Source organism: Rousettus aegyptiacus, unplaced genomic scaffold (assembly GCF_014176215.1).
Source record: "Rousettus aegyptiacus isolate mRouAeg1 unplaced genomic scaffold, mRouAeg1.p scaffold_m13_p_12, whole genome shotgun sequence".
NCBI lineage: Eukaryota > Metazoa > Chordata > Mammalia > Chiroptera > Pteropodidae > Rousettus > Rousettus aegyptiacus.
Window position 1 is genome coordinate 61,056,799 of NW_023416287.1, and position 21,317 is coordinate 61,078,115.

At 33.8% G+C, this 21,317-nt stretch overlaps 1 protein-coding gene across 1 annotated transcript in view; it reads right to left on the reverse strand.

Moving 5' to 3' along the window:
* Positions 1-10,578: 10,578 nt before the first annotated feature.
* The window catches only part of CDH2 (cadherin 2), a 194,523-nt gene continuing 183,784 nt past the window's right edge, over positions 10,579-21,317 (reverse strand). The window contains exon 16 of the mRNA XM_016120084.2: positions 10,579-11,985. Within this exon, the coding sequence (XP_015975570.1) occupies positions 11,779-11,985 (207 nt within the window). The 3' untranslated portion in view covers positions 10,579-11,778. The remainder of the gene's footprint in view (positions 11,986-21,317) is intronic.

Genomic DNA, 21,317 nt, shown 5'->3' on the forward strand with positions numbered 1-21,317 from the left:
ATTTATTCTTCTTGTTAATACATAAGATTAAACATGAGGGAAACTGGTGATATTAAATATTAAAGAAACTTTTCTATGCTTTCTTCTATATCTAATATCAACTTCATATATAAAGTGAATTTCTCTATTTAATCAAAAACACCTTTGTTAAAAATAAATGCAACAAATCTATACACTCCGGCTTTTAAGGAAATGGACCCTCTTCACTTTCAGTTATTAATCTAAAAAAGTGTGCAAGTACATGGTGAGCTAGTCATTGTTTAGCCAATCCCATAACCTAGGTAAATTATAATGTATATTATGTAGGAAATCTACAGCTTTTCATTAACATGATTTTGCTACAATAACTAGTTATCTGATAAATTTGCCTAATTCGAGTTCTTAGCTTAGAGAAAGAAGAGAGAGAAGGAAAGAGATAAATAAGTATTTATTACCTTAGAACAAAAGATGTCTTTGGGGCCCAATATAGTGTCTTTTACTATGAAAACTCCAATCAGTTTTGGATACCCCAAATCACTAAGTTTTGAAACTGACTGGTGAGTCAAGGGGTGTTTCATGAAAAACAAGCTAGAAATGTTTGGAAATTAAACAACATGACAGTGTGCCTCAGTGGATATTTTCTTAGAAATTTGAAGTTATTCTTAACTAAGGCCTTGAAAACCTGGGTAAGAATTTACCAGAACTTGTTGATTTTATTGCAAAAGTGTATAAGCAAGTGCCAATAATTTTAGGTAGCTTTGATCGAAGAGCTTGACTTATTTGGGATCCATGTAAATAGTCTTACTTAGGGAATGTAAATTAAAGATAGAAAAGATATCGTCTGCTAACATACCTAAAATATTTCTTACACAATTGTGGAAGAGTGAGGTGATGACTGACCTCCCTATGTCTTCATTTTAATACATAATAGGATAAAATATACCAAAAATACTGTGATTAATATCATTTTATATAAAGTATGAGTATGCTAAAATACACATGCACACATATGTATATTTTAAGGTCTGTTTCTATTTCTGGATCTGCCTACTTCCATTTTAGGTCTGATTTATGTTGCTGTCTATGTCTCTGTCCAGCAAGCAAGCCAGTGGGTTGTGTCAGTTAACTCCCCATCGCCTTCTGACATGATTCTGAGAGAAATCTGAGTGCCATTTATGCTTTGATGTACAGATTTCCTTTCAAGCAAGTGAAGCTTCCATTACTAAAACTAGAAGAAATAGATTTCCTTTTCTACTGGGAATCAGAGTGGTCTATTGTCTCTTTGATACACTTGGATTTTCTTTCAGATACCCTTTCCGCTTTTCACACACTATCTCTTTCCTATCCTAAAGATCAGTTATTTTCTAAACCAACAACTCTCTTAAAGGGACATATAACAATTTTCATAATACAGTTATTAGATAAAACATAATCACATTAAGTGCTGAACCATCCCAATAACAATAAAAAACAATGAAATAGCCACATAAATGTGCTTTCTTTGGACATTGACACAGGACTTTATGAGTTCCATTTTATTTTATTTCATTTTATTTTATTCTAATTAATTTTATTTCCAGATTTACTAAAATTTAATCAATATATAGCTTCGTATAAGTTTCTTGTACCATTTGTCTCTTAACAATTAAAAATCATTTTCTAAATTTCCATTTAAAATATTAAATTTAACAAAACTCTGTTAAGTACCTTTCACTAAGACTGGAAATCTTTGATTTATATGAATGATTATATTATTCTGCTGCACTATAAACAGAACTATAATATTGGCAGAAAATAGATCATGTAGGGAAGGTGAGATATTTTTATTTGTGTGGTTTTAATTTTACTTTTCTTGACCATGGAAAACTGAGCTAAAGTTGTAGACTCAGTTCATAGGCTTATTTATAATAACTGCTGTGATAATCACCAGTCAAGGTTAAAAGATCAAAATAAAATTAATATGTATATACATTTATATTACACAAAAATCTTTCATATACCTTTTTTTTTTTCCTCTCATAAGAGTCTTTTAAATCAAGTACATGACAAGTTTGTTATTATCCCCTTGATACATTTAAGTATTTATGTATTCCAATGTTGACAGAGTTTATGTGGTTCATATGTGGTCATGTCATTAGTTACTGGCGATCCATCCTAGGATACTAATTTAGGATCTCTGGCTTCCAAAACTTTCTCTTTCCACTAAACTCTTCAGCATCCCTAATGTCATGAAACTTGCTACCTACCAATTCCTTCTAATAAGCAGAACAATCTATTCCTCACTCGTTTTTTCATAAATTATATCTTTTTCTTTCTTATCTTCTCTTCCCTTTTTATTCTGTGTGGCCTAGAAAAGTGTAAAATTCCTATGAAAGTTCTGACTGAACTTTGACAATAATCTTTGAAAAATTAAGAGCTTACACTGAAAGCCAAAGTGAAAACGCTTTTTGAGAGCGAAAACATCTTTTCTAAATTGCAAGCTGATCTCATTTTACTGTCCTTCACTTTATTGTGTTCCACAGGTGTTATTTTTTACAAATTGAAGACAAGACCCTGCACCAGCAAAAAGATTACAGCTTGCTTTATTGTGATACTTTATTATGGTGGTCTGGACAGAACCTGCAGTATCTCTAAGGTATGCCTGTGTACAAGGACATGGTTATGTAAATAAATATGACTGTGTCTTAATAACAGTAGCTAATTTTTAAGGAGAACTTATTGTGTTCCAGGTCACAAACATTGTTCTCACAAAAGCCTTCTGATGTATCCGCAGTTTACAGACAAGGACGCCAAGAGACCAAATTATCAGATTATGCAACCATTGAAGAGCAGAGGCAGGATCCGAATCCAAGAAGAATCATGGCAGTCTGTGCCTTCTGGTAAAGTTTAGTTTCCCTTCAAGGCACTCGAATTTGTTTAGTGCTCTGGCAGGCCAAAAGTCAGTATATTGGAAAACCAAACTAGGTATGTTGGATAAAAACCAGAATAAAGGTTCATCTTTATTAGTGGAGAAGGATATGAGTTTCTCCTAGCAGACTAAATGTTTCCCCAGAGCTTGAAAATGTTATTTTGATTTCCAGAATTGTTCGGCTTACAACTAGAAAATGAAACGTTTGAGCCAGAGATGGCAGGCGGGTCTCGTTGCATGCATGAATGAGAGACTGTTGACAGTGGCTGATAGTGGAAAGATGCTTTGAGCAGCTTTCTAGGGCCTGGGTCAGCAGGGCACAGTGTTGCCTGCCTGGGACTTGGGAAAGAAGGATGAATAGGAATGCTAGGAATGTACCAGTTTTGATACAAACAGTGAGAGAAAAGAACTTAGTAAATATGAAAAAGTATTTAAAAAAATTCCCTCTCATTCTAGGGTCTCTGATTCCTCTTCATTCTGCCTGCATCCTCACTAATGTGCTCAGTGTATCACAGGATATGTAGGTTTCCTTGTAAAATATATGATTTATTTTTAAAATTTAGGTTGAAATAACAAAATTTAACTTCAGTATGTAAATTAAAGATATTTGACTGTGTTGACATCCAAAAATGGCAATCCCATATGGTGCAAGCTAACATAAATGAAACAGTGTGATAGAGATACTTTTTCCTTTGTTCACATAGCCCTGTAGTTTTTCAGTCAATGCCTGATGTAGCCAAGTGAAAGATAAGTGTGAGCTCAGAAGCCAGATAGTTGGGTTTAAATCTTGGCTCTACCACTTACTAGCTGTTAGTGGACAAGCCCTGTAACTTCTGCTATGGCTTCTCCATCTAAAGAAACTGGGGAAAACAAAAGCGACCTTATATAACATAATATGTATTTCATAGGCTCAAAGACACTCTGATGTTAGTGCTTGTTACCGAAAGGTCAATGTGACCTTTCACACAACTATGGCAGCATGCCACCTGGCTGAAATTCACTCAATAGTTGCTTCTTGATCTTAGAATTGTTAACTTGTGGGAAAAAAATGTAAGTCTATTAGAAGTGATGACATACAGTAATTAACTGTCTGTATTAAATGAGCTAATATGCCAAGTGAACAGAACAGTGTCTTTGCACATCGAAAGAACTCAGTATTATTAAAATCTATCCATGTTGTTGAATGTGTATGTACGTATGATTTACTTGAACTTTGCAACAGCTCAAGTTCAGTATAATATCTAAGGCCATGCTTTCTCCATCCAAATAGAAAAGAAGTCAACTTCAATTTGTAATGTTCACATGAGGCCAGGGAAGATAGGGCATTGATTCAGTTTGAATTACTCTGAAAGTCTCAGAGATCCTAGTGCCATGATATGAGCTAAGTATAGAAAGTGCAAAAACCCTGGGGCAAAGGAAAGACATTTCTTTTGGTCTGTGGTTGTTAATACCTTTATTGATACTTAAAGATCAAGATGAAATTAAAATAAGAAGATAATAAAACTAATGAAAAAAGAAAAACATTATTAAAATACAGCCTCGAGTAGTCCCCCATATAGAGAAGCCATTTAAGATTTAAATAAACTAAATTAAAAAACGTACTCATTCAATGGTCATGATTCTTCTCTGATCCCAAATGTTAGTACAATAAATGTCTTTACCAAACACAATAAAAAAATCTATTAGAAAAAGTAGAAACTCTAAAATTGTACTATGTAAACTATCTTTCCCACAAAGTCGAAACTGAAAAAATAAACTGTTATAGATAAATGTATATGTCTAACATATACATACAAGATAAGGTTATGTATGCATACAAGATAAAGTTGACATTCTTAAACTTGAAGTTACTTTTTCAGAGTATGTTATTTGCAGAGAAAGATCAAGGAACACATTACCAGAATCTGACTAACATCCATTTAGTAATTAAATTTACCATGCATTCCTGAACATATATTTTTAAAAATTATTCTTGAGGTCAACGTGTTCAAACTTTAAAAAACTGAATAAATGAATCCAATATATTAAATACATATTAGTTTAGAGTAATAGAATACATCCCAAATATCTGTCCACCATCGTGTTTCTGATTCTCAAGTATTTCAAGAGATTTAAGTTGTACCTGTAGTCAGCACAACTATTTGTTGTAAAAGAAATGAAGAAAATCTGAATTCCTTTAAATTTACAAATAATCTTCCCTAAACTCATTTTAGCTGCTGCAGCATCATCATCTCTTTTTATATCCACTGAACTCTTAACTAGACTGGTTAACAAACAGAAAAAGATGGTGAAATATGAGGTTTTATTACTAACCTTACAGAAGCTCTAATGATCAATGAAAAAGTATATCTACAGCAAGACCGAATTTGCTGCGAGAAAAAAAGAGAAATGGCTTTGCTGCTTTCTCTTTGAAATAGCCTCTTAAAAGGAATCAATCAACTGATACTTTCACCAGGAAGGAGGGTTTTATTTGTTTGTCCTTGTTGTTGAGCACAAGATATTGGTCAATTTTTAATATTTGTATTATTTATCATCTTATATGAGTAAAAAAATTGACAGTTCAGGACACTATGAATCTCTTAGGTTTTTCAGTTTTTCCTTTGAATATGAAAATGATTTTTATTTTCCCAATGAGAATAAACTACAGTGGATTTTAAATAAACAAATGTAACACCACTAGGTAAAAATGAGAGACAAAAGTGACCCAACTTATTAATGCCTTTTCTCTTTTTATTGTGAGGTCAATTCACATGCTGGTGGCCCAGAGATACCCTGACAAGCCATGTGAACAATCAGTGAGAGTGTCTTCTCTTTCACTCAGTTCACTGAGGCCACCTCTAGAAATACATGATCTGAGGTTACTGATTACAAAGACACTGAAATGCAAAAACCAAATTATCACGAAGATTGATGTTTTGGCCAATCCTGTTATTGTGCTTGTCGACAATGGCAGTGAGATAAAATGATTAAATTTATATGTTGTTTATGAAGATGTAAAAAGCAATATTATTATAAAATCCTTAACAATAAAGAGATGGACCAAGCTTTATCAGGTAAATGCTAACCCCCATTCCCCGCACCCCCCCCCCCAAAAAAAGAAGACAGGTATTGCTATATAAAAATTAGTATTAAACAAAATGGAATTTAAAGCCAAAAGCACAGAAAGTTGACAAGAGGATAGAACAGTTATAAGTATGTATCAACATGGTGTGGAAAGCCACAAATCCAAAATGCTAGTGGGAGATGTTAGTAAACCTCTCAGAAACTGGTCAATACAACACTAGGCATTTGAAACACAAAAATAATAGGTGTAGAAAAATGCAAACCTATAATCAAGTGAATAAATATGCTATATCAATAAATCAAAAAGCTAGTTCTAATGGAATAGACACTTTTAACTGTTCTGCTGAAAAAAGTAGGAAAAAAAGTAAAAGAAAAAAGGAAACAGTTTAATGTATGAAAGGTTTTTAAAATACCATGTGCAACCTTGTGAATAAATTTTTTAAAAGCTATATCAAATAGACAACTTTTCAAGAAGAATGCAAATTATGAAAGCTGGTCAAAAGAAACATAATGGTTGAATACACTAATTTCTACTGGAGAAAACCTATCCCCACAAGAGTAAGGTTATAGAAATATTCTAACAAATTTTTATGAATAGATAATCCCAGTTTATCGAAACAACTTCAGAGCACACACAAAAATGGCAGTCTTCTTAATTCTTTATTTGAGGCCAGCATAAATCTCAGACTAAAATTGAGCAAGAATAGTGAAAAAACAGAAAAGTACATGAAAATCACATATAATTGAAAATTCCTAAATAAAATAGCAAATCAAATACATCAGCCCATTAAAAGAATAGCATTACAACCAACTATGGTTTATTACAAAAAAATTTTATTCAATATTAGAAAGTCCAATGGCATAATTACTATATTAATGGGTCAATATATTATCATCTCTATAGATGAAGGGAATGTATCTTATTGAATGCAACATGTATATTCACCCAATATCAAAGTAAGCTAGATATATCATGAAATGTATCTACACTTACAGTAAATATTATCTACAATGGTGAAATATACAAAACCTTTCTATGATGACAAGAAACAGTAATGCTTATGACCGACATTACTACTAACTATACAGGCAATAAACTATTAATCTTAGAATGAAGGGAAAAAAACCCCAGTCATTATTTGCAGTCATGATTATTTATTTGTCAGGAAAATCCAAGAGAATCACCAAAAAGCTATTAGAATACAAAAGTAAAATAAGACAGAAACAAAATAAATAAAAGTGGATAAATTTTCAGTATGGCAGTAAAAAATCATTCAATAAATGCTGTGAAAAGTAGATCCACTCACACTAGCAATGACAATTATAAAACACTGTAATAAAATGAGATGTTCCATGAAACTCAATGAAAATGTATATATGATCTAAAGAGAGAGAGATTATGTAATATTGAATGAAATAATAGATGAAACTATTAACTTTTCGCAACTCCAGAAAATTTCCTATAAAATTGTCATGAAACTAACAAAATGTTTCTATAATTTATGCACAAAAGAAATGTGGAAAAGAACATAGAAATCTTTAATTGGAAGAAAAGAACAATGTGGAGAATGGCCTGTCAGAACTGATATCCTAGTATAACAATCTAGTATTGTGCAGGAGTTAAATTAAAAAAAACCAAAAAACAACAAAAAACAACCAGCAGATCAGAATAAATGATCTAGAAACAAACATGCACTTATATGGGAATTGTATACGTGATAAAGGTGGCATTTCACATGATCAGGTTAAGGATGGGCTTTTTAACAAGTAGCATTTGGAAAATAGACCATGTTATCTAGAAATTTTTATAAAAATTAGATTTCTACCTCATTCAAAATAATTTCCAGGTGAATTAAAAAGTTAAATAAATGTAAAACAAAGAACAGAAAACAATATAGGATAATAATTTTATAATTTGGAGGTGGGGAGACCTCAAAAATCTAGAGTTAATACTGTCAGAGTAAACTATATAAAATAAAAAATTTCAGTGACAAAAACATCATAGACAAATATATAAGATTAGTGAAAGACCAGGAAAAATGCATTAAATGAGTTCTAATTAATTGGAAAAGCCAAGTCATTTAATAGGAAAATTAGTTCAAAAAAACACAAATGTCTAATAAACATTAAAAAATCACAAGTCTACCTCATTAGTAATCAAGAAAGTCCTAATTAGCACTATCTTTTTTTGCCCATCATAGTGGCAAAACATTTAAATATGCAATATCCAAAATTATTGAGGATGAGGGTCTATAGATTTTTTTATACAGTTTTGGTGGGGATGCCAATTGGTGTAGTCTTTAATTAGGACAATTTGGCCATGTGTCATTAAAATTTAAAATACACACACATTTACTGTTTCAGAGATTCTAGCACTCTTTATGCATGCCTTTTATTGGCAATGTTGCAGAAGAGATCTAAATCACTAGGAACAAACAAGGAAAACGTGTTTCAGGATGGGGTCTGTAAACCACATTGATAAATACAGTTTTCAAGGTTTTATTACATCATATGGCTATAGTCATTTTAAAGAGTACTTGAAACTCATACTGTGGCCTCACTCAAAGGCTAACTTCCAAAGAAAAAAGAATAAGGCGTTGGCTAGATTGCCTTATATTTTGTGGTTACTATTTTCGGCTGCATAAAATCCTTTTGCCAAAGGAGGAAGTTGCTGGCTTTTAGAAAGCCTCATCTTCTTTTAGCTAAAAGGCACTTTGAGAAGTAATGTTAAACCATTTATAATTTCAGCTATGTTTAATTAACTTCCACATTCTTTAATTCAGTAATCTCATCTCCAACTATCTTATTTAGAGAAATACTCCCATGGAAAGAGACATGGAAGTTAACTGTAGCATTATTTTAAGTAGTGAAAAAAATCGCAAACAATAAACTACTTAGAAAATGGTTAATTAACTATTTGTCCATATTAAGGAATATTATGTAGCAAATAAAAATATGAAAAAAATTTCCAAGACACATGCTTGGTGCAAAAGGCAAGTTACAGGAAATACATTGTGAAATCCCACTCTCATGAAAACAAAATAAAATCTTTATAGAAATGTGTGTACAAAAACGCTTATTGGAAATGACTAGAAATTATACATAAAACAGTTAACAGAAGTTCATCCTACAGCAGGATAGGTAGTTTCCATTTTTTGTTAGTTTCCTAATTTCTTTTGAGAATATTCATGTACTACTTACTACTTCTGCAAAAAAGTAAGTTTTGAAAAACATGAATGTTTACATTGGTGGTTGTGTATATACAGAATGCTTCTTATTGGTTAGAGTTTTATATATATATGTATATATATATAATTAGATATAGCCTATTATATAACAATCATAAGAAAATAATTGGTAGTATTTACTAAATGATGAAAAATTTAAAAGGTGCAATGTTTGAATTTAAAAAGATAGTTCAGTTTTCATTTGGATGTATGGTAATATAGAGGCACAGTCTAAAAACCCATTTAGAAAAGACTATTCCAATTAGCAAATGTATTAAGTTTCAGTATGAAAATTTCCAGAGGCAAGCTCTGGCATTTAATTATTAAAAAAAGTAACACAACAGTACTGCTTGTAGGGTGATTTGACAAAAAAATAATTTCCTGGTCTAATATAAAATAATCTTTTTATTAAGAAAAACACATGGAGTTAATCAGAGGACATATACTGTATAAGTTTTTCAAACTGTACAGTAGAATATAAATGTGAAAATGATCATGAAATAAATAGAAAAATAGTGAGAATTCTTTCAAGTCTCTTAAAATTCACTTTTGTGTCATGGTAAGATACATGAACAACTTCACAAAAATTTAGTAGATTGTTTCCCTTTTTTGTCCCTGCGACTACATCAGGGTAACACTATATTGTAAATTTGAAATTTGCTCAGAGTATAGATCTTAAGTGTTCTCACTACACAAACACACGTGCACGCGCGCACGCGCGCACACACACACACACACACGGTAACTATGTGAAGTGACAGATGTACGCATTAACTTGACTATAGAAATCATGTCATTATGTATACATATATCAAATCATCTCATTGTACACCTTAAATGTATACAATTTTATTTATCAATTACATCTCAATAAAATTGGGAAAAAATGGTCAAGTCAACAAATGGAAGTCAGTCAAACCAAATTATATATTTCACTACGCACGTAAAACAATGGCTTCAACGAATTGCCTGAGAATTCCGGGTATCCACTGCAGTTTCAGGGCCAGTCTCATAATTTTTTACTGAGGTTTTCCTTTTGCTGGTGCGCTAAGGAGAAAGGCCTGGTAGAGTCAGTATAATGACCATAAGCTTGAGCAGAAAGGACTTAAAGCACAAATGATATTATGAATCGTACAAAGTTCACTTAAGTTAAGGAAGTGATTTGTATACCACCATCAGTATAGTCTATTCCTGTGTCGCTTGACATTTTTCTCCTATGAGAATGAGGAGATCCACCATGATTCTCTGTTAATGTTCACGCTGACATGCTAAGGCTTCAATGGTAAATAGTGCAAGAACAAATACAAATTTTTGTACTGTTGTTTTCAATGGAACTCCAGTACATGGGATTTTTGCAATATTCAAAGCATCTCAAGTAGAAAAAAAAGTGCAAACCAGTCACCAGATCCAAAATTAGCATTTTATTCAGAATGCTGGGGTCAGAGGTGTATCATTTATATTCTGGTACACAATACAGAGGCAAAGCTGTTGTCAGAAGTCTCTCCAGTTTAAAAGCTTTTTTTTTTTCATTTTTTTTTTTTAAAAACACATACTTAGTGCCACCAGTGTCAGGCCGCCCCTTTCTTTTCCTTTCTTTCCTTTTTTTTTTTATTTTTTGGTACAAATTATGTAAAACATTTGTGCTAAGAACTTTTCTCCCTCCCCAAACAACGAAAAAAGAAAATAAAAAAAAATTAAAAATTAAAAATTAAAAATTGAGTATTCTAACTACAGCTCAACAATTGAATCAAATGTCACTTTGTTTGTAAATACTTTATCCATAACGAAAGATATAAACATGCAAAAAACCTGAATCCATTGTCCAAATAATACATACACATGTTCTGAAGTTTCTTCACTTCTCCATAGACTATGCCAATAAAACATTATGTACACATACCATTTTTACAGTGAAGTGGAAAAAGTACAGTAAATAAAAAAAGTGTACATGGATTAAGACCAAAATGTATCTAACATTCTAGTTTATGAAAAAATTCAAATTTTGCTACAAATAGATGATATGAAAACTCCCTTTATTTGCAACCAGCTGCGTAAGTTTTAAGATTTTAGTGAAAAAAAAAAAATCTAAAGTCTAAAACTAGAAGTAATGTACATTTTCCAATCTCATGGTTTCATCTCCAAAGATAATAAAATCTCTCCATGAGTTTTTGTTTGTTTGTTTAATTCTGTATTTTAATAAAAGCAAATGCAATGTAACAAAAACGTGTTGAAGCATATCATGGTTTAACTTACTGCTCCCACCACAAAATATTCTGTCTTTTACTCATCATTTCAGAAATCAGTACCATTAAAGCCTTAAACATAAAACTAATTCCAATCTGAAAAAGGTACAAAAAGGCACATAAAATCCCAGTGCTTCTGTACTGTAAAATTCAAGTGTAACTGAGCTCAGTGTTTTTCCAAACAGTATTGGATCACTGATATTCCCTCTGAGCCCAAATTGGTTTGCAGCCTATGCCCAAGCCTCCAGCAAGCACTGTGCTAGTAGACTACAAAGTTAAAGCCTAGCTTCTGAATGCTTTTTGGGAATATCAGTCGAAATTGTTTGTACTTGTCCAAAAACCAAGTTCACCCTGAAGTTCAGTCATCACCTCCACCATACATGTCAGCGAGTTTCTTGAAGCGTGGCCCCCAGTCATTCAGGTAGTCATAGTCCTGCTCACCACCACTACTTGAGGAATTAAGAGAGCTCAAGGATCCAGCGGTGGAGCCACTGCCTTCATAGTCAAAGACTAAGAGGGAGTCATATGGTGGAGCTGTGGGATCATTGTCAGCAGCTTTAAGGCCCTACAATTTGGAAAGACAAAGAAAGAATGAAGAGAGGGTTACAACTGGCAAATTCAAGAGCAGATCCTACTGTTCCCAAAGGATCAAACACTTATTTGTAAGTTTCTACCTGCAGACCATATTTTCAACCCATAGAAGTTGGGGTCATCACCATGTTTCAAAGTTAGACAAAAACTAACTTATGTCTTTCCTTTGCAAAGAAAGACCCCTAAGGAGTCTAGCTCAGTGAGGCCAAGACATACAATTGGAGGTGGTTAACTGGAGAATGTGTTTATCAAATGGGAAAAACAAATGTATGAAGGCTAGATGAATGTCATCAAAATGTTAAAAAAATTCAGATAAACACTGAGATTTAGGTGTTCAAGGAGGAAGTAGCTTTGTATTTGACCTAAATTTGGAAGGACATCAAAGGAAGAATAAAGACAAGGCCAGATGCGATTACAAAATAAGGAAGGCTACTCATTAAACCATTTATGTTCTTCACAAAACATAAAGTATGAAATTAATTGAGAAATTGTGAGAAAAAAGTATTGATTTTTAAGAATACAGTGATTTCAAGCTCCCACAGGCCCCAGAAAAGACATGCTTGCTCTAATATCTATACATAGGATATACATTGGGTGGAGAGAGGGAATTTTGGCAAACACACACACACACACACACACACACACACACACACACACTCCTAAAAAGAATTTAAAAAATAAAAACCAATGTAATTATTATCTATAAACTTAACTCCTATAAAAATGTTTTAGTATATAATTCATATATCTGCAGTTAATTCATAATTATGCTCCACAAAACTTTTAAAGATTTAATACTAGGTCCTTTTGGTGTTTTCTCTAATTTTTTCCCAATTCCATTCTAGTACTCCCAAGATCTATCAACATCAGTCTCTAAGCAATCATTATCTTTTTCCACAAGTCTGCTTTTTAAATGCTGCTGGCCTTATGGTGGTCTCATTTATCCAAGATGCCATGGACCATCCTATCTTAGGTTAATCCTTCTGATCCACATGTATTTTATGAGGATATGTATGTGATTTTTATTTTTTCACCTGTATGTGGTCATCTATTGATTTTCAAGCTTATAGAGGAGGAAGAGGAAAAAAGGATGAAAATTAAGGTTAGTGATTAGACCCTGGGTTGACACCTCAATATGGTATTAGCTGTGAGGCTGTAGCTAAGTTCTATGAGTTTCTTGTCCTCATCTGCAACTGTAATAACCATGAGATCGTGTTGAAGACTAAATGGAATAAAGGGACTCCAGGGCTCACCACAGTTAAAGCTCAATGAATATTAGTTAAAAAGGAAAGTTTAGAGTAAACTTTTGAGTTTAGAGTAAAATTTCCTGCTTTAGAACTTGAAAAAAAAATGTGAAGGCATAATTTAAGAAACAATATGGCAGTCACTTCACTTTAATCAAAAACAAGAAAGAAAAGTACATACGACCAGTTTTCCCACCCCCAGATCTGTCTCAACCAACAATCCTAATCATTTAAACATCATTCTTTCTCACATAAGGTTATACTACTTTAACCCAGAAAATACTTGTGTAAAATAAAATAAAGCAAGTCTTCAACAAATTACTTCAATATATAAAAAAATAATTTTAGATAGGATTTTATCATATTTATAGAATAAACAGGGCAATTCTGTTAAGATTGAGGACCACAAACATTTACAGTTTCTCAGAATTCATAATTCTGTGACATATTGCGTTACTGTCCTTGATGATTCACTCTCCTTTCTCCACAGGGGAATCACATGCCCTCACTACAAGTGCCTCTCTGGAGCCGTGTTTACTTTCCAGCCCACACTCGGGCTGTGCTACGGGACTGGCGTTGGCCAATGAAATGAAAGCAACAGTGCAGAGGAGATTTTTTAAGGGTTCTATCTAAAGTGTTTCCACCAGATCCCTCTCCCTTCCTCCTCTGCCAAGAGAATGGGCTGCCCTAGATGGGTGTTTTCCTCCTGCCTAGATCCACAAATACAAAAGACATCAGGAACCAAGCCGCTATAGGCCCACAGTTAACATAAAACTTGAGAAAGAAGTAAGGCTTTGTTTTGTAAGCTAATAATGCTTTGGAGTAGTTAGTTACTGTAGTCTTAGTTCAAAAAAGCCCAAGAATTCATTCATTCATTTTGTTTGCACTTATTTATTCAATTCAAGACATATTTGTTATCTATATTGTAATGTATTCTGCTTAGTGTGAGGACACAGCTGCTGATAAGGTAGATACAATGCCTGCCTTCCTGGAGTTTATAGTCCTACATTAGCATGTGTCCTTCTATCCTTTTCCCTGTGAAGTCCAGCAACTGTAAATTTAAGCGATTCCTTTCATTCACCTAATTAATCACTTAATTCCTTAAGTGATTCCTGTAGTTCAGCACTGTCTAACGTGGGTCCACACATAAACTGGACCTAAGAAAGATCTGAAGAAAAATTTTAAAAAATCAAAGAAATTCCTGATAAGTAAAATGGGTCTCTGAAGACAAATATTAAGTTTTCACTATGACCTTAAGTAAAACTGCTTTACAATACAGACAACAGGGACAGTGGCCAAGGTTACTGTGTTCAGGTCATCAATTCAAATTTTAAGCAAAAATACATGCAGAGCCCTATCCAATCCTTAAGGTGTCAGCACCAAACTGGAGTAATGGAAAGGTTGAGACTAAAATTAGCTCTAAAGAATCGATGGCAGGGAATCAAGTCTGTCTGGATTCAGTGGAGAGAAAAGCAGTGGCCTGTGTTTACTGCGACTTAGGAATAAACACTAGAAGCTGTCCGGTCTTCACTGCTGAGTAAAGGACCAGAGACTCTCCATCAAGTGTAAGACACTTAATTCAATTCCTTAAAATAAATATAATGCTAGTGATGATCTAGTTCCATTCTCACTATTGAGAGTCTCAAAAATATTTGTTTCTGTAAAAATTATTTTTACCTCCTGCCTTGGTTTTCTGCTTATCCTGGTAGTTATCGAATCTATGTTTTCTTTTTTTTTTAAAGTTAGGCCATAAAATCCATGAGAGATCACTGTGCTATGCTAGAACATCACACACTGTCTCAGGTTTTAATAATTATAAAAGGGCAAAAACAACTGAACTTTTCAAGAATTCTTAGGCAAACTATCTTTCTAGGTTGAACGTTAGTACTTTAAGTCCCTTCTACCTGGATAGCTCTGATTTTAATCCAAGAATAAAATGGGACTCTTGGATGAGGCATTATATAAACCCTGGGTACTATTTTGGTAATTCTAAAAAAAATCATAGTCAAGTCCTGAGAAGCTGACAGTGACAGGCATGCAACCAGAGTGAATGAATGTACAGAAAAAATCCAGTGGGTCACGGAATCTTCTGGTCTGCCTTTACTGATTCCTTTATTCTTAGGTGTGGGCACCTTTCACATGATGTGTAACAAACATACTGCTGCCAAGTTTACAAACTAACTGCATGAGTTCTCTCTCATCAAAGTTTGACTAAATCTAGAAGAGCATGTGCTTGTTCTTCTGTTCCCGGACAGACAGATCTTGAAATCTGGAAAAATCTGAACTATTTTCTATAGTTTGAGGTGCCTCTATAAAATGAAAGAACTGTGCTTCTTGCTTAATTTTTGCTAGGCTTGTATTTATAGACTTCTGATCCTACACTTTATGGGTGCAGACATGCTTTTATAGAGCCTATAAAACCCACATTCTTCAGTGGAGGAGCCCATGAGGGATATAAGAGGAAAGAGGTGCTACCGATTCCCCAACATTTTGTCTTCTATTTTCTCAGTGCCACTGCCTTAGTTGAGGTCCTCATTATACACTCCTTGGACCACAGAAAACCCTCTCTAACTGGTCTCGTGTCCCCAGTACTATTCCTGCTTCTTTTCTACGAGCCACTATTGGTTTCTCTCTCAGACATTATTTGATGTCATTCTCCCAAGTAAAACTCTGATTGCTCTCTACCACCTATAAAAGTATTTCCCAAATAAGGGAGGAGTTCCTCTGGGAGTATACAAGATGATTTTTAATTGGTGCACAAGCACTTTAAAACAATTCCTTTTATTTAATTATCTTAAGTTAAAAATTATAAGTTTAAGTAAACAATAGCCGAAGTTTGCAGACATGAAAAAAATTAGAAGGTGTTCCTCAAATACCTGATATTTGGGTAGCCTATAGGATAAAGTCAAAAGTCTTCAGAGGCACATTCAATGAACCTAGACTGTTCCCCTACCTCTCTGTTTCAGCTGGTCTCAACTCCAGCAACCACAACTGATCTGTTCACCAGAATCTCCTCTAACCTAAAAAAGTCACGTGTTAATGTACATCCATGCTATGGGTGTATTCATTTCCTGCTAGCCGTAATGTGTTTCTCTTTGTTTAAAATGTCTTCTTTCATATTTCTCCATCTGTTTAATATCCGTTGATCAGTCCATCCATCCATCCATCCATCCATCCATCCATCCATCCGTCCGTCCGTCCGTCCATCCATCCATCCGTCCATCCATCCATCCAATCATCCATTCATCCAACCAAGCCAATTAAAAATGTCACTCCTAACTACATGGATTTCCCCCCAGCCGTGACTGGAAATAATTCCTGGAGTCTCTTTGGTCCCCTTTAATTTTATTGCCAAGTTTTGGTTACACTAGATTGTGACATCCCTTTCTGCAGAGGTTATTTGTATTCATTTTATATCATGCCATCCAGCACAGTGCTTAACATCCTGTAGGTATTTTATGAGATAACTTTGTACTGCTGTCCTGGGCTTAGTTTTTTACTCAGCATCTTGTTCATATTTATATTTACTTTTAAGAAGAAGCTAGGATCTAGGTTTAATATATGTGGACATACAGGTATACCATGTTTATGCTACAGTGGAATTCTGTGACTTATCAGCACCCACATTACTAAGTCCCTCTCTGGGAATTTCGTTTTACTTGCAATTTTTTTTTGCAAGGAGAGGTTTTTATTTGTTTTTATTTACAATTAGAGGAAAGCAGAAAGTTTTCACTCCTGTCAGATAACTTGTGATAGTAATTAATATAATAGTGATAACAATGAAGAGATTTTATTATGTGACAGGAACCACGCCAAGTATTTTTACATGGACTATCTCATTTAGTTCTCACTGCAATCTTAAAAAGTAGCTCTAGTATTATCTTCATTTTATATATCAGAAAACTGGAAATCCAACAGGTTAAATCCAAAGATCCTGACCTTGTACAAGGTAACAGAGCTGTTAGGTAAGGCAACTGGATTTGAAACCAAACAATCAACTCCTTTAAAAGTGGATGGAAGTATTTTAAAAAGGGCAAATTAAATTTAATAAATAGGAGATAAAAGGCAAAAGTTTTAAACTTTAGTTTCAAACGAGTTTTTCTAGAAGTGTCCTCCATATGTTTTAAAAGATATTAATCAAAAGTCAGTCTTTTAACAGAAGTATGCCCTTGGTTTTTATACTTCTGAGATAAAGAAATATATAGGATTAGTAAAGTTATTGAAGGTATGCTAATACCTACTCTCAGGCTGAGATTAAATAAATTTGTTTCAACTTATCACCCTCTGAAGGTCATGTTTAAAAATCTCAAAATGAATGAAATTCTCTAGTTGAAATTCAAATATGTGTGATTTGTTTTACTTTACCTATCAGACTGGAAATATTATCATTTTTGATATTTGAGGCAAAATTCATTCATTATTTAAATAAACAAACTAGAAATTGTTCTCATGAGTTTACCTAGTCCTCACATCTATAAAAGACACTCCAATTATAATCACCACTATATTATTCTTACTTTGGAACATTCAGTACTATGTTAAATCAAATAAGAACTGGAGATAAAGAAATCTGTTTGCATTTTGAATGCATTTATAAATGTATTTATAAAATATGCTCAAGTTCTTTCTAAACATCATCAACTGTTTTAAAACTTTACATGTATTTATTTTTATCCATCCAGTTACAGGAAGATACTGAATAAGTCTTCATGGCTGTTTTAGATGGAATAATCCATGTGGTACATATGAGTGTTATTTCTGACTAAAGTCTGGTGACAGTTTCATCCCCCTGACTTTTCCTGCAGAACTGACCATCACATTCCTGGATAATCTTTTTAGTTGCTTTCTGTGAAACTTTAACCTCTTTTTGACTTTTTTCCTGTGTCAAATATAGGGCATTACTGTGTAGAGATGTTTAGTCCCCTTCTCTATCTTATAATCACATTCAGTGTCATAGACTCGGTGCCATTTGGGGGATGATTTCCAAATGTGATCCTTTCATCCATTCATGTACTCACCAAACCAATGTGTCCCACACAGCCTCCTTGCAATATGGGAGGGCTCTAGAGGGGAGGGAGAAGGGTAAACATTGGGATAGGAGTTCTGAAGAGAGGTAAGTCCTGGGCAAGATAGGAGGCCACTGCAGGGCATCTACTCCACACCATATACCTTCTTGGAGTGGTAAAAACTTAGTGAAAGAACTAACATCTAGAAAAAGGGTGAAGGGTATCCCACACAAAAAGAACAGCATGAGAACAGAAACTAACATAGAATTGTGAGCTGAGCTTAGGAACTACAAGCAGAGATCTCTGTTGCTTGTCTGTAAGATGCAGGTTGGGGAGAGGCCTGAGGTGAAACTGGAATGCCAACCAGACCCAATGGGCCTCCTATGCCTGACAAAGTAAAGCTTCAGGTATCACTGTTTGCTTAGTAGAAGGACCATGCTAATAGCAAAGTAAGCAGCATACACAGAGAATCCAGATCTAATTTCTTTTTTTATCTACATATCATTGGCACAATTATGTACACACAGTAAACATTCAATAGTTACTTGCTGAATGAATGAGTCTAAACTAAGCTCAAGATGATTTCAAAATGAGCCATTTTTAACAAGCAGTCTCCAAATTATGAATTGATTGTATTCTAGAAGTTAATCTGCAAGTCAGTTTGGCACAAAATTTTTCATATAAGTATTGGACACAGGTTCCTTATGGCTTCAAGCCACTTTTTAGGTTCTGTACTTGGGCATTGTTTAGGGGAAAGGAAATGCCAAGTGGAAATTCCTACTGTAACTCTTTTTACTGTGGCTAGAAGGAAGAGTTGGGTAACTGGACCTTATTAACTAGATCTGCTTCTTTACCTTCTGAAGAAAATCCAGTCCCAGTAAAAAAAAAAAAAGATGAATGAACACACGCATAGACACAAACACATACACACAAACAAATGCAAGGCACACACTAAAACACCACTTGGGACAACCAAGTTGTTCTAAGTTACATTTTCTGAATGTAATATAGAGAAAGGCTCCCTACTTGGGCCCCAGTGAATCCTCATTGACTGCAAATCAGGTGGTGCTCATAGTTTCATGCCCTTACACACCTGCCACACTATTTAGAGTCCCTAAAACAACAAGAGCTAGGCAACATACTAGATTCTTAGGTTACACAAAGGTGAACAAGAAATAGTCCCCCCGTCCAGAAGAGAACATACATGCTTCCTGGGAAAGAGAAATACTGACAGTTACACCCCAGTGGTGGGGACTATGGCATAAGCTTCTTGTGACCCTTCCTAGAGGTATCCAAGAAGGCTTCACAGAGAAGGGGATGTTTGAACTGAGTCTGAAGACTGAATAGGTGTCTCCATTTCCATGCTGGTCAAGAAGGTAAGGGCTTTGCAGAGTTACTTTATAGTCAAAACTGTGATGCTTTTGAGAAACTGTAAATAGTTCAGTGGGGCTATAGCACAGGAAGGGAATGTAGTGGGGGAAGAAGGCAGGAATCAGATTACATACAGACTTCAAGTACCACTTACTGCTTCAACTTTATCACTGAGAAAGAAGCCTGCCATGGGTGGGATGAAATAACACGGAATACTGATACTTCGGGGACAGGTAGAAGCATTCAGTTAAGTATTTGTTGAATCATACTGAAGTTAGAATTTTTGCTTTTAAAAAGTCCAGTTCCTACATTTACATTCAGAAGATTCACTGTATCTTGAAACCTGACAACTACAAGAATAACTAAATAATTTCTTATGATGACAAAAACAGTAAGTAAAATCATCGGCACTCTTACATAGTCAAAACGATCTGGTCATATGTAAATATTCCTGCAAATTCCCCTAACCAGGAAAGTCAGGGCATATTTTTGTAGCTAAAGGAGTTTCTGATTCTTTATTGTTTTTGCCTTCCATTTGCTTTTAAATCATGTCTACTACAAATTAACCTATCGCCTATTTAATAGAAGTAAATACATATGTTCAGAAAGCAGCATGCATTTTGGAAATAGACAATAATAATAGTTGTAAAGATAGATAAATATTCTAACTGCTTCAAAACCTTTTTTTTTTTTTTTTACAAACTGTAAGTATATCTAAAAACCTAAGGAAAACTGATTACATATACATAATATACAACTATTTCAAGGAAGCCCAGGACATAAGACTCTTACTAGCATATGACTGCAGGTAATATATATGACAGATGCATTCCACTTTGTAATGCACTGAGACCAGTTCTGATCTTGGAGATACTGAGTGGGAGAATAGGGCCAGAAAATACGAGACCTGCCATATATTCACAATTAATATCAATATGTATTGCTCCCTTATACTTATAAATAAAAATTCAAAAGCAGAATTGCAGCAAAACTACAGACATGATCAAAAGAGCAGCATAAATCATTTTACTTCAAAACTTAAGTATTAAATATAGCAAAACTCTTGGTCAGTAATGAACTAAAAGAAGGCCATAATAATTTTAACAGTGGAAATCATATCTGTTATATTCAACAGAGAATTAGCTGCCTCTTACAGAAGCTCTTAAAACTCCTCAACTAGACAAGTATTTAAATCACTTACATAATATTTAATTTAGCTGCTCTTTCTACTAATCTCATTTGATGGAACTCTCTAGTCATGGGTAGGTGCTGAATTCTAACCATTTGTGGATTCAGAGTACATACAGTGTAAGGAAAATGAAAGTCAACTATTATTACATTCATCAGTGCTAATATAATTGAAATACACTATTTAATATTGTTAGTATATTTATTACTTATAATCTAGGGAAAATCTTTTTGGAGATAATATGGCTAATACATGATATTATACATGAATTCATGGTAATGTACGTGAATGTCATTTACAAATGCAGAATATTACTTGATAGATCTCTTTTTGGCTAATCAAAGCAATAGAATCTGTTCTCTGTCACTGAACCCACATTTGCTTACAAGCAACGAAAATTTAAGAAAAACAAGTGTGTTTTAATGGACGATAAAGCAGTATTGCAAGCAATTTGTGGTCTACATAGAGCTAACCATTAGCACAAAATAAATACCCT